Source organism: Etheostoma spectabile, chromosome 13 (assembly GCF_008692095.1).
Source record: "Etheostoma spectabile isolate EspeVRDwgs_2016 chromosome 13, UIUC_Espe_1.0, whole genome shotgun sequence".
Lineage (NCBI taxonomy): Eukaryota > Metazoa > Chordata > Actinopteri > Perciformes > Percidae > Etheostoma > Etheostoma spectabile.
The window spans coordinates 3,530,617-3,543,832 of NC_045745.1; the positions used below are offsets into that span (position 1 = coordinate 3,530,617).

Consider the following 13,216-nt stretch of genomic DNA (forward strand, 5'->3'; position numbering starts at 1 on the left):
AAAACATCCACAGCAGTTTGCTGCAGATGTTGAAAGACCGCAGTCTCCTCAGGAAGTACAGCCTGCTCTGTGTCTTCCTAGAGTTAGACAGACAGAGAGACAGACAGACAGACAATTTGCAACCAGTATCACAACAGATCAAACAGCTAATTGTACTGTACAGATTTTGGTGATTTATTTTGGCTTTTGTTTTCTTTTAGAACCCCTGTATAAAATTAAATGATTCTTTCTTTAGACAAAAGCAAGGTGAACAAACATGTACTGTAAGTCTGTTGCACCCCATTGTATCTCTTTCTTAGAACCATGTCCCTCCCTCTGTTCCCCCAGGAGCGTCCTCTGACCCAGCGCATCTCCCAGTGACCCGCAGGCCCCCATCTCACTCAGGAATATCATGGCAGCCCCCCCAGTTCACCTTTCTCCACTTCTCCTTCTTCTCCTCTCCTTCCTCCTCCTGGCCCAGCCCTGCACCTCCATCAGGCCCCAGGTTGTGGAGCGAATGTCAGCCTCTGAGCAGCCTCAGTCCCTCGCTAACTCTACGGGTTCTGGCAAGCGGACATGTCCGGGCGTCGTCGTGTGTAGACCTGGTATCCTGCTACCGGTCTGGATGCCAGTTAACCCTCCATTGGGGGAGCAGGCAGGGAGGGCTCTTGTCTACTTCACATGTCTCATGTACATCTTCATGGGTATATCCATCATTGCAGATCGCTTCATGGCATCCATAGAAGTCATCACCTCTCAGGTATTGTTGAACTTCACATTAATCAAATGCAGACAGTTAGGGTCAAAGTTCTTACTCCGTTTTGTTTCTCTCCGTTCAAGACTTTGATTGCAATAACTGGAACTTGTGTGCATGGGTTCAGAAGGAACAGCATCTTTGACATTTTCACAAACTTCTGTCCTTGCAGGAGAAAGAGGTGACCATCACTAAACCCAACGGGGAAACCACAGTAACAACAGTAAGAGTCTGGAATGAGACTGTGTCCAACCTCACGCTCATGGCCCTGGGCTCCTCGGCACCTGAGATCCTGCTCTCTGTTATTGAGGTACACAGGGGAAATCACATCCTTCTAACATACCAGTGTAGTGGCCGTTTGGCCTGATTACTTGGTTCCAAGTATTTTTTTCCCCCACAACTATATTGGGTAAATTCTCACAAACATGTGACCCAAAATGCAGTTATAAAACGCTTGGCTCCCAGTACTGCTTTCCTGTTTCAAGCTCCCAGACCGTCATCAAAAAGGGTGTCACCCCCAAAAGAGTATTGGCCCTTGAGGGAATGTCTCCATTGAGCGTGAAACAGGAAAGGTATAACCACCAATACTGTGAACCAAGCGTTTAATAACTGCATTTTGTGTCACATGTTAGTGAGAATTTACACGCAAAATAAAATTATACTAGGAAAAACAATACTAGGAACCAAGTAATCGTCCGGTTTTAAACAGGCACGTGCTCTAAATGGGCACTGCACTAGTGCTTAGAATGACATAAAAAAAGTATGACTTTCAGTTGTTTATGTTACATGAATAAATTGACTTATACATAAATGAATTAACACCGTAAATTAACAAAAATGAGAGTACACTCTGGGCACCACTTGATGTTTATTGTAAGGGATGGCAACCACCAATGTGGACAAAACATACTTCATTTATTTTAGCCTATAAATGGATAATCTCTATTCTGGCTCTCATAAACTCTTTTTCTTGTTTTCTTTTTCTAGTTATATATTAATTTATATTTAATATTTCAGTATCCCCACTCAAAAGTACAAACGTATTCTAATAGATTTGTGTCATTTTGGTTATTACCATGGGTCTTAAATTCAGTTCCAGTTAGCATTAGGAAAGGTCTTTGATTTTTGTGTGTAACATTTGTCTTTTTTGTCCCTTAAATGTCGACAGGTGTGTGGGCACAACTTTAATGCAGGGGAGCTGGGCCCCAGCACCATAGTGGGAAGCGCAGCCTACAATATGTTTGTGATAATTGGTCTGTGTGTGTGGGTGATCCCAAACGATGAGTCTCGCCACATCAAACACCTGCGAGTGTTCTTCATAACGGCTTTCTGGAGTATTTTTGCCTACATTTGGCTCTACCTCATACTGGCTGTCATCTCACCTGGGATTGTAGAGGTGTGTTGCCACTGACTGCATTTAAATGTGTTTCTAACAAATCAAGTGAATACATAATGTAATGCTCACATGCTTGCCTGTATCGCCAGGTGTGGGAGGCCATAGTGACACTGCTTTATTTCCCGGTGTGTGTGATCTTGGCTTGGATTGCTGACCGTCGCCTACTCTTCTACAAATACATGCACAAGCGTTACCGTGCTGACAAGAGGCACGGCATTGTGGTTGAAATGGAAGGTGACCTTGAGGCCAAAGGCATTGACGTGATCATGGATGGAAAGTTGTCGGATGCCAGTTCGTGCCCTGGAAACTCCTCCAGCGTGACAGTCTCCGTGCAAACAGGCAATGAACTAGACCAGAACAACGATGAGGTAAGACAAGTGGCTCAGGGAGAAATGCTGCTGTAGACACACATTGCAAGAATGAAAATTAAATGGTGTGAAGTCATAGCTTATTTTATCATTAATGTCAGGTTTGGCATCTGATTTGTAATTAGAGTTTTTAAATTATATCATATATCAAATTTATGCATGTATTTTCTTAAAGATGAAAGAGGATATTCTCACCCAGTAAAGCGTGCATTCCTGTGTGTCATCCTCTCTCTGTACCCACTTTCCTGTCTATCTGCACTATCCACTAAAAATGCATTTAAAAAAATAAAAAGGCAGAAGGAACGCAAGAAAGCTACTAGCTGGGGAACAGGCCCACTGGTGGATGATGTTCTTCTAACTTTTAAGCTACATAATGCGAGAAGCAATATTAGGTTTCCTGGAGCTATTAGGATTCAATCCCAGCAGGAGTCTGAATGGCAGGAGTGCAGACAGCGGGAGTCTTTAACAGCAGCAGGGTTGATCAGTAGGAGGCTCAGCATTAGGACTTCCAAAGTTTTTCTTTATAAAGATCCCTGCATTAGTCTGCAAGTTGCACGTCATAAAAGTTTTGTCCCAACAAAGACCAATACTTTTGTCATTATAAACTAAGCCATATCTTCTAATACTGCCGCTGAATCCCACCACACCCTCTGCAGGACCACACTGTGTAGTCCAGCACCCCAGCCTGTGTAGTCACACCTTAAAACGTCTAGGCACTGGAGCAATTTGTTATTTCGAGGACATTTTTTACAGAACTTTTTTGTTGTATATATTTATGAATAGGGTGTGTTATTTCTCAACCGGTTTTCTCTCTGGGATAGGTGGTCCGGATTCTGAAAGACCTGAAGGATAAACACCCAGACAAAGACCTGGACCAGCTGATTGAGATGGCCAACTACTCCTCCCTGGTCCACCAGAAGAAGAGCCGTGCCTTCTACCGTGTCCAGGCGACGCGCATGCTGATCGGAGCCGGCAACATATTGAAGAAACATGCTGCTGATCACTCACGTCGCTCAGCAGACCAGGACGCTGACAAGGCCACGTGCTCGCACATTTGTTTTGAAAGGGCCCGGTACCAGTGCACAGAGAACTGCGGCTCTCTGAGCCTCGGGGTGATCCTCGAGGGGGGCACAGGCCAGAACACTTTCTATGTGGACTACTGTACAGAAAATGGCTCCGCCAATGCTGGGGCAGACTATGAATTAAGTAAAGGAACCCTGGTGTTTAAGCCAGGAGAGAGCCACAAAGAGATCAAGGTGAGCAAGCGAAAAGTCACACACACACACACACACACACACACACACACACACACACACACACACACACACACACACTGTATATTATACAAAGTCTTACATGGTAGCAAGGTTTTATATCAATGGAACCCTGGAATAGTAACTTTAAAAGGAGTGTTATAGAGACAGAGCGCCACACAGTCACCACACAGCAGCTTTTAGGCATGTTTCTGTTGTTTGCTATCAGACGGAATAGACGAGGAGAAAACCTTATTTTCCCCTCTGGTGGCCGTGGCTTTCAGAGTGTGATGCGGTGCGCTGTGTCTCTATAGTGTGTGTCTGCATTCAGACTGTTATGGCTTTTTGCTTGCATGAGGAGAGTGACCTTACAATACTCTCTCCAGGTGGGCATCCTGGATGACGACGTCTTTGAGGAGGACGAGCACTTCTTTGTGCGTCTTCAGAACTTGAGGTTAGAAGAAGGTGGAAATGAAGGGGCAGGAACTCCACCAAAGGGTCGGCTAGTGGAGCCACTGGTGGCCACCGTCACTATCTTGGACGATGACCATGCTGGCATCTTCTCCTTTGGCCAGCGTGTGCTGCGGGTGAGTGAGAGCACAGGCACACTGACGGTGACAGTGGTGAGGAACTCGGGCTCCAGGGGCACCGTCGCCGTGCCCTACCATACTGAGGATGGCAGTGCAAAGGCTGGGGTGGACTACGAGGAGGCCAGAGGGGAACTGGAATTCACCAATGAAAAGACTAGGTGAGGCCCAGTCAGCAACCAGAGACAATGACTAATCTAATGGGTGTATTTTCCTATGAATATCAATCTATTCCTTTCCAGAAGGGAGGCAGTGCCAGACATTGCAACTAATGAGGTTGCATTTTCCTTCAACATACTATACATTAAAACATGGCATTTTGCATAACCTTGAACCTTCAAACAAATCGTTTTTTGAGGATAAGGCTGGTGATATTCAATATTTTTTGTCAACAAATTCCATGAAGGCCAAAACCATCAATGTTAGTCAGTCTTTCAAATCTTCTACTCAAAACGTCCTTTCTCTGTATTCTCACTCAACCCCAAGCCATTTTGCTCCTACTGAAGACATATCTCTTTAGAAATGTGCCACAAATACATAGTTTAATTTTTTTCAAAAGGATCAACAATTTTCATAATACAGCTGGTCACTGTAGTTTAGAAAGAAGTAAATGTGTTGGAAAAGTTTTTTTAAGCCCTGGATTTGGTGCAATAGTAGTCTTGCATTGCCAGACCCCCCATGCCAGCCATGGAATAGGGTCTGGCTGCACGAGTTAACATTCTGGTATAGTGGAAGAAACATTCTGGGTTGTCTGCATTTATTTAAACCAATCACAAATGTATTTATGCTACTTTGGCCCATTAGTGTTTAGGAAATAGGCGTCTGACCCTCACTGAAAGATTACCAGGTGGAGAAAGTCCTATTAGACAGAATGACAAAGCGACTTGACACCTAAACATTTTCCCAACCCCGATCAGGTGTGGGAACCTCCAGTCTCCCCATTTAAACTGACAGATCCTCTTTCCATTAACTTTTCAGATTATGTAAGATGGGTTTGCACATGGACTAATTTAGTGAAGGACTCTGCTGTAACATGGCCCATCAATAGATGCTCCACAGTAAAGGGTAAAACTTTTTGTAGATGATAGTTAATGGAAAGGTGTAAGGGTGTGTAGCCTTATTACAATATTTGGTTTTCCTGATTGAACCATTATTTCATTTTTACATGTATACTCTTCTTCCAAGTTGTCAAGAATTAATCAAAATATTCCACAAATTAACCGTACCGCTATTAATTAACCAGGGTGGTGGTGGTGTTATGCCTCAAGTTGTTTAGTGTAGCGCTATTTCTTTGTCCCACTGAGGAGCAAAAGCACACTGTTTAAACATGAATTATTTAAAGGGCCATTACGATTAATTATTTAGGTTACTTCAATTAGAGATGTGATTTAGATGGAACAAATGTTTAAGATGTGGAGGTATTGTGTATTCAGTAATTGCTTGTTATTATAAATAAAACTCTTTGTGTGTGTGTGTGTGTGTGTGTGTGTGTGTGTGTGTCCATCCCCAGTCAGACCTTACAGGTGCGCATTATAAATGTGGAGGAGTACGAGAAGCAGGAAAACTTTTTCATTGTGCTAGAGGATCCCAAATGGCTGAAGAGAGGAATTTCAGGTAAGTTTGTAAGCATTTTAAATGTGACATGTGGTTTTTAATGGTTGTGGTAATCGGGTAATAATTAGTGCTGTGAAATTAATCAAATTTGAATCACTAATGCGATTTCAGCTTCCAACAATCACAAAAACACTGTCATTCAGAAAAACAAAAAAATTCACATCACGTTTTGGCAGGTAAACTCTCATTTCGTCTTGTGTTCGACAGGAAAAGTATGAAATTTCACATTTCAAGGTGTTTTCACTGTTGATTTGTTGAACTGTTTCACCTTCATTTTAAGTTGAATAAATGCAACATTTTTCAAAAAGTCGATGAGTAATCGTTTTAATCATGATTTCAGTATTGACCAAAATAATCATGATTACGTTTTTTTTCCACAATCGAGCAGCCCTAGAAGTAAGGCTGTATGAGGGGATAGATAAAGAAGAATTTTCCGTTTATACTAGCATGAGATAGTACACTCAGTAGATGGCAGCAATATAGCAATAAGTATCCAGTATCAAAACAACAGCAGCAGCAACACAGGCAGCTGAATGCTGGGCACCTGCGTCAGAGCCAGTAACTGAAGATTACATACTGCCGTTCACTGCTGTCTCTGTTTCACTGTGGAACAGGCGCCACAGCCAACTGTAACATTCAGTATCCTTTATTTGTCTGTTCCCTGTCAATGTGTCAACAGAACAGTGCAGGAACTGGATATGTGTTTGTTAGTGGAGGTCAAAAGAAACCGTTTGTAGAGCACAGTCATTTATATCATCAACAAAGTCTATAGTTTTTTTTGTTTCTGTTGTATTTTTTTAGATTCTCTCAAGCCACTCTAATGTATTAGGACCTGATAATAGTGTTGTTATATTGTTTTAAATTGTTTTCTGTCTTTCTTCACAGCACTGCTGCTAAACCAGGGTAAGATAGTGTGGATTTTAAAGGTGCAATGTGCAGCATATTTATACACCGCCACTAGGGGGTGCACCGAATGTTCGGCAACTGAAATTATTCGTCCAAAAATAGCAAATAAAGAACTTTCAGTTTTTGGTCGAATAAGTCAAAAGGCTGGATACATTTTACCCAACAATTCTGTTTTTGATGACACGACCAAATGGCAACCAGCGTAGAGTGAGAGACGTGTCTCCGTGCAGCCAGCTGCTTGCACTGATGGGACAGGACACAGTTTCTATGGTCAAGGCCGAGGGTCAGCACTGGGGGCGGGAACTTTAACTGCTGTCCTACTGGTGTACATCTTTGAATGATCCCACCTCTTATGCCTGGGCCTATTTTCCTCGAACAGAAACTCACAGGCAGTGCTAGCTGTCATTCACATGCTCTGAGTTAAAGGTGGGTATGGTCAGGGTTAAGATTGGGGTTTGAGGTGTGAAAAAAAGCTTCCTGAGATTCTCAATTTAGGGCCAAAACAAATCCTCTTGACCACCCCACATCCTGTCTCAACAGGGTATACATGAAATCTGGTAAGCAAGATTCCCTCTCAATGTGCTCACTGCGCCTTTAAAAACGTTTGACAGTGTGGAGTGTTTTTTTTTTTTCATCTTTATGCGTCAGGTTTGGCCTGTACCCTTGCTTGCCAAGGTTTAGTTTTGTGTGTGTGTTGTGAATGACACAACAAATATAAATGCATAGAGATAATGAAATGCTCCCTAACAGGCAACCCCACCCCTGAGGAGGAAGAGGCCAGGAGGATCGCTGAGATGGGCAAACCCATTCTAGGAGAGCACAGCAGGCTAGAAGTCATCATAGAGGAGTCCTGTGAGTTTAAGGTGTGTGAGTGACTGATAGAAGGCATTACACCTACTGTCCATGTGTAAATAGATCACTTAATACAATGGACACACAAGTATGCTTTAGGTTAAGTTCATTAGAAAATATGAACCAGAGCTCATTGGTTTGTTTTTGTTTTTGAAAATTTGAGTGCACATATGCAGCTTAAAAGCAGATGTTAACCTTTAATTACGTCTGCATGTTTCATGACTAAATCTTTGTGGAATAAGCTACTATCTGCTTCAAGCAGAAATTACAGTTTGTCTAAAGCCAGAAACACTGTGAAGTGCCGCAAATAGCCGCGAAGCACGTGAAGCGGGGCTATTTTAATTTTGGCGCTCATGTTATTGAATCTGTCCAGCCACAGCGGCTGTGGTAAGGCGCTGAGGGGCTGCGCGCTGCTGCGGCCATCTCCTCTACAGTCCCGCCCACAGCCGGTTCCAGAAGTAAAAATACGATACAATTTTTCCATTGACAATTGCAGTATAAGCCATAAAATCGTCACCGAGATGGTAGACTTAAAACCAGCCATGACTAAGCGATTTTATATGCTCATATAGATGCCAAAAGTTCATGGGGCTCCAACCTTGTTTTGAGATAAATGTCTTTTATTCACAATGTCTTGGATAAGTCCTTCATTACCCGCAATCCTGAACAATCCCACAGTGATGCCTCTGATTGGTGGAACTCATGTAACTGTTTGGTTAAACCCAAAACCCTGCAGAAGTCCGTTAGAATCTTCGCTATAAAATTCAGTACACAATACTAAAACACTATTATTTACACAGTTGCTACTGAAAGAACGGTGATTTTTGGGATGAGCAGTTCCTTCTCTCGGTAATTAAAATATGTACCCAGTCTTGTACCTTTTGGGGGGATTTTTCGTTTTTTCTCTCAAAATGATATGATGTATGTTTATGAGTCACGTCATAGCTGGGAGAAATGAATGAGAAATTTACTTCCGCAACCTAAGGTCTCTTGGATGAGGGGTGGGACTGTTGAGGTCCATTTCTTTTGCGAGCCACAACCAAATGTGTCAAGCCAGGCAGGTAATCACATACAGGAAGGCCACAGTGAAGCCAGATCATTTACAAAAATAAAACAAATTTCAAAATGAAACACCCAGTTTATGGTGATATTAGCGTTTTTGACTTCTCAGCTGTGTGTACAGCGAGACACACGATTAGGCACACGGAGAGAGACCGACCGACAAACAGATAGAGTGACACAATCACACACACACACACACAGAGTGAGAGAAAGAGAGAGAGAGAGACGTTTTGTAGAGTGGAGAGGGGAAGGATCGCTTTGTGACCGGTGCGTAGAACTATTTCTTCTACTCTTCACGGTGTTCCTGGCGTAAATTGACATCAGGGTGGCACACGAGTTTACTAACAATCCCTTCTTAATTTAAAGCTTTCACAAATAAAAGCACCTCAGGGGTTGGGGTTGTTGCAGACATAAACATGTGTTATTTAAGTAATTGTTTTTTAGTTTATTAACCACCTCACACCCTCTTACTCATCAGACTCCCAATGGAGTACTAGACCAGGTAAACTTTCTGCCAGCATTCTGTGTGTGACGGTACTGATTAGATTTTTCTCATCTCATTTCCTCATGAAAATCTCATTATACACTACTCATTACAAAAATATTATATATTGATATCTACCCTTTCTCCATCTTCAACTTGTCTCATGCTTTGCATGCATTCGGCTTTGAGATTTGTGTTTATTTGTGGACGCTGTGTGTGACATTTTGGCTCAGTTAATTCTAAATTAAATTCAAGTTCTGCAGCAGAACAGTGAATCCAGTGGTTTATACTATTAATATGTGCCATGTTCGTATTTGCCACATTTGCTTTGGACCCAGTCTGCATCGACCAGCCTATAAAACAGGCTTACCATAACCAACTTTTTTATTTCATCATGCTGCTGTTAGTCCCGCAAACAAAATTCTCATCTAATGTAAAGACAGGTTTAAACCCTTTGAAATGTTTGGAAAAACAATCCAGAAAGGGTGAAGGGATACTACCTCTCCCTCAGTACTGACTCATTTAATGTGTTGTAACAGAACACAGTGGACAAACTCCTGAAGCACACAAATCTGGCTGTAGTGCTCGGCACTCACTCGTGGAGAGAGCAGTTCATTGAAGCAGTCACAGTCAGTGCAGGTCAGTGGCTATATTACATCATATATAGATTGTTTTTTGTGTATTATATTGATTTCTTTTTTTCTTCCTTTTTATTCATGTGGATTATGTTTTACATTTGCTCAATTTCAGATGTGAAGTTAAGGGGTTTGCTTCTTCTGGTTTGTTAGCTGGCCAGGGATGACATGTGGTTCATTCACATCAGTTTGTAAATGTTGAACTGAGCTGTCAGACCAACTCATTTTCACACTATGGCTGATGTTACTAACAATGAACAGAGAACAAGGAATATGACCTTAAGTATTTCTCCCACATTGCAGCTAGCTACATTAGCTTGACATTCACAAGAAGCATTTGCTTTGCCAATTTAAAATAAAAGTTCAACATATTGGGAAATACCCTGATTCATTTTCATGTTCGGTTAAGGCCCTGACACACCAACCCGACGGCCGGCCGTTGGCAGAAAAGGACCGCCTCCCCGAGTTGGCCAAAAAATGTACCTCAGAACACACCGAAGCGAGGCCGCAAGCCGACGGCAGGTGATTGGACGAACGCGTCACGTGTGTCTGGATTTTCGGAAAATTCAAAGCCAGACTGTCATGTTCAGAATACGATTCTCATATTTTACTAAAGTAGTTCACCGAAATGTGTTTCTGAAAAAAATTTATGCGAGAAAGAGGCCGTGCAGCTGCTGAATCTGTCTTCATTTCAGATCCACAAAGGTCACTTTAAAAGCTCTTGTCTTGGCTGCATCCAAAATGTTGGACTGTTCCTTTAAAGGAAGGTGTTAGGTGGTTGTTAGTCTAGATCAGTGGAAGTACATTTCCAGAATAATTGCCTGACATCGCGCCCGATGTCCCTCTCCCGAAAAGTTCTTTCCCTCTCCCGAAGGTTCCTTCCCGAGACTGTTTAGCGTCGCTGCGCCCGGAGTTTAGCGCCCGGAGTTTAGCCCCGCCCAAGGTTTCTCCTATCCTAGAATGTATGTGTGTTGTAGCCGGACCTTACTCCACAGCGCTGTGGAGATAGAGTTGGCAATGCGAGACTTGGAGGGTGTGCTTTGATTTGTCTTCACTGTGTCTCCTTTAAACAGGTAATGGAGATGAGGAGGAGGGACAGGAGCAGCGAATGCCAAACTGCTTCGACTACTTTATGCACATAACGTGCATTTTCTGGAAGATTCTGTTTGCTTGCGTCCCACCCACAGAGTACTGGAATGGCTGGGCATGCTTCATGGTGTCAATCTCTGTCATTGGTTTCTTAACAGCCATTGTTGGAGACCTAGCTTCCCATTTTGGCTGCACTATCGGCCTGAGAGACACTGTCACTGCTGTGGTCTTTGTAGCACTGGGGACTTCATTACCTGGTAAGTGATCCTACTAGTGAGTCTCAAGTTTGTCAATATGCAATACATCTCTAACTGGGAGGCATTACTCTGTAATGTCAGCGTTGTAAGTCAGTGCATGTAATCCAGTAGTTTTAGGGTTACAAGTACTGAAAGGATTTTGTGTAGGATTAAACTATTGAACTACTGACTATATTTTTCTTTTTACTTTTTTCAGATACCTTTGCCAGTAAAGTGGCGGCCACTCAGGACCAGTATGCGGATGCATGTGTGGGAAATGTGACAGGAAGCAATGCGGTTAATGTGTTTTTGGGCATTGGGGTGGCCTGGTCCGTGGCTGCCGTATATTGGCAAGTCAAAGGTAAGGTGTTCCGGGTTGACCCCGGCTCGCTGGCCTTCTCCGTCACACTCTTCACCATTTTTGCCTTCATCGCTATGGGAGTGCTAATGGTACGCCGGAGGCCGTCCATAGGCGGAGAACTGGGTGGCCCGCGGATCCCCAGAGTCCTCACTTCACTGTTTCTCTGTGGACTCTGGTTCCTGTACATCCTCTTCTCCAGCTTGGAGGCCTATTGCCATATACAGGGCTTCTGAGGGAGCACAGCTGGGGAGGAGTAACGACTGCACTGACAAACAAACACACATACCCGGGACTGTTCACCTGTGCGGTTCTGTTCCAGTAACTACCACTGGGAAGGCCGTACGTCCCTTCCACTGCACGACCGTTCCAGTCAGCCGACTTTATTGTGACAGCACTGATTCATTTTCACTTAAGTGGACTAAATAACATGCAGTGACTGTTTTTTTGATAAAGGAGAGCAAAGCAGGAAAGCATGTACTCTGTAAAGTCACTGGAAGTTGCTTGATACTGGCTTAACGCCTGATGGCTCATAACCTGGATTTCAAGTTTAGTCTTATTTCTCCTCACACTTATAGAGGCTTGGTCAGATTAGATTGCCTCAGATAGTACTTAAATAAGAAAATCAATGACAGCTGCTTTTACACAGATTTGCAATGTAGGGACACCTGAGTATATCATCACACTTATACCATGGCCGCTTGTCACAGGCAAAGAAGCTGTGTCGAAACATTTCATCCAAGTTTGTTGTCAGTAAGCATTACCCCACAATTAGGTCTGTTTGACCAATTAGAGTTCTGTAGCGTAGCTCAAAGCAAAAGTGATGTTGCTATGGTTACCTCCAGTTGTCTTTTGGGCTTTTCCACCTTTTAATAGACAGGACAGCTAGATGAGAAAGATGGGGAAGACATGCAGGAAATCATCACAGTGCAGACTTGAGGCATTCTGTGTAAATGTGCACCTGCTCTACGAACTGAGCCAACCCGTCCACACCTCCAGTTGTTTGCGCCCAGATTTAGAACAATAGTAATACAACAGCTGGCTGGATGTGTTTGAGTTGTCTTGGTGTACAATTCTGGATGGAACTGCCAGCCAATTAGAGGTGTTTTCTGTGGCCGTGGTATAAAAAACGGAGCACAGTTGGGTTACAATCTACAGTTCGGTAGATAAGCTGCTGTAGAATCTCACACTGATGAATTGTGTTTCTCTGTTAAATTATGTGACATGAGGCATTGTGTAGTGAAATGTAATTTACCTACTGAATTCAGTCGCACTATAAGTATTGATAATAGTATTGAAATGTATAATTGACAAAGAAGTACACAGGCAATGAATTCTAATAAGCTGTGGAATGAAGAAAAAAAAGTACCTAGTATCTGCCATTGAGTGTGATTGTGTAGAAGTGAGGATTTATTCACCCTTGAAGTCTTATCTGTTTATTTATTAATTATGTAATTTAATGTCTTTGTAATTTAACGTATTTAAGCTGATATGAAAATATATATATATATATTGTAATTTATTGTAAGATGTCATAAGTACATTGCAATTTTAACTGAGTGTGTCTCAATTGGATCAGCCACACTGGTTGTTTAAGTATTACTTCCTCATTAGTGCAGAAGAAGATATATTGTCTCAAGATT

The 13,216-nt window shown here is 42.7% G+C and overlaps 1 protein-coding gene across 8 annotated transcripts in view; it reads left to right on the top strand.

The window, feature by feature from the left end:
* slc8a2a (solute carrier family 8 member 2a) overlaps positions 1-12,929 on the top strand; it is a 27,503-nt gene extending 14,574 nt beyond the window's left edge. For 2 of the 8 annotated variants that reach the window (XM_032533072.1, XM_032533071.1), the window contains 13 exons: positions 328-739; positions 906-1,043; positions 1,902-2,129; positions 2,219-2,497; positions 3,319-3,753; positions 4,137-4,498; positions 5,848-5,951; positions 6,837-6,854; positions 7,608-7,720; positions 9,250-9,273; positions 9,795-9,894; positions 10,964-11,236; positions 11,433-12,929. In XM_032533072.1, the coding sequence (XP_032388963.1) occupies positions 392-739; positions 906-1,043; positions 1,902-2,129; positions 2,219-2,497; positions 3,319-3,753; positions 4,137-4,498; positions 5,848-5,951; positions 6,837-6,854; positions 7,608-7,720; positions 9,250-9,273; positions 9,795-9,894; positions 10,964-11,236; positions 11,433-11,809 (2,799 nt within the window). In that variant the 5' untranslated portion in view covers positions 328-391 and the 3' untranslated portion in view covers positions 11,810-12,929. The remainder of the gene's footprint in view (positions 1-327; positions 740-905; positions 1,044-1,901; positions 2,130-2,218; positions 2,498-3,318; positions 3,754-4,136; positions 4,499-5,847; positions 5,952-6,836; positions 6,855-7,607; positions 7,721-9,249; positions 9,274-9,794; positions 9,895-10,963; positions 11,237-11,432) is intronic. The other 6 variants (XM_032533076.1, XM_032533074.1, XM_032533077.1 and 3 more) reach the window with 6 other exon arrangements.
* Positions 12,930-13,216: the final 287 nt, after the last annotated feature.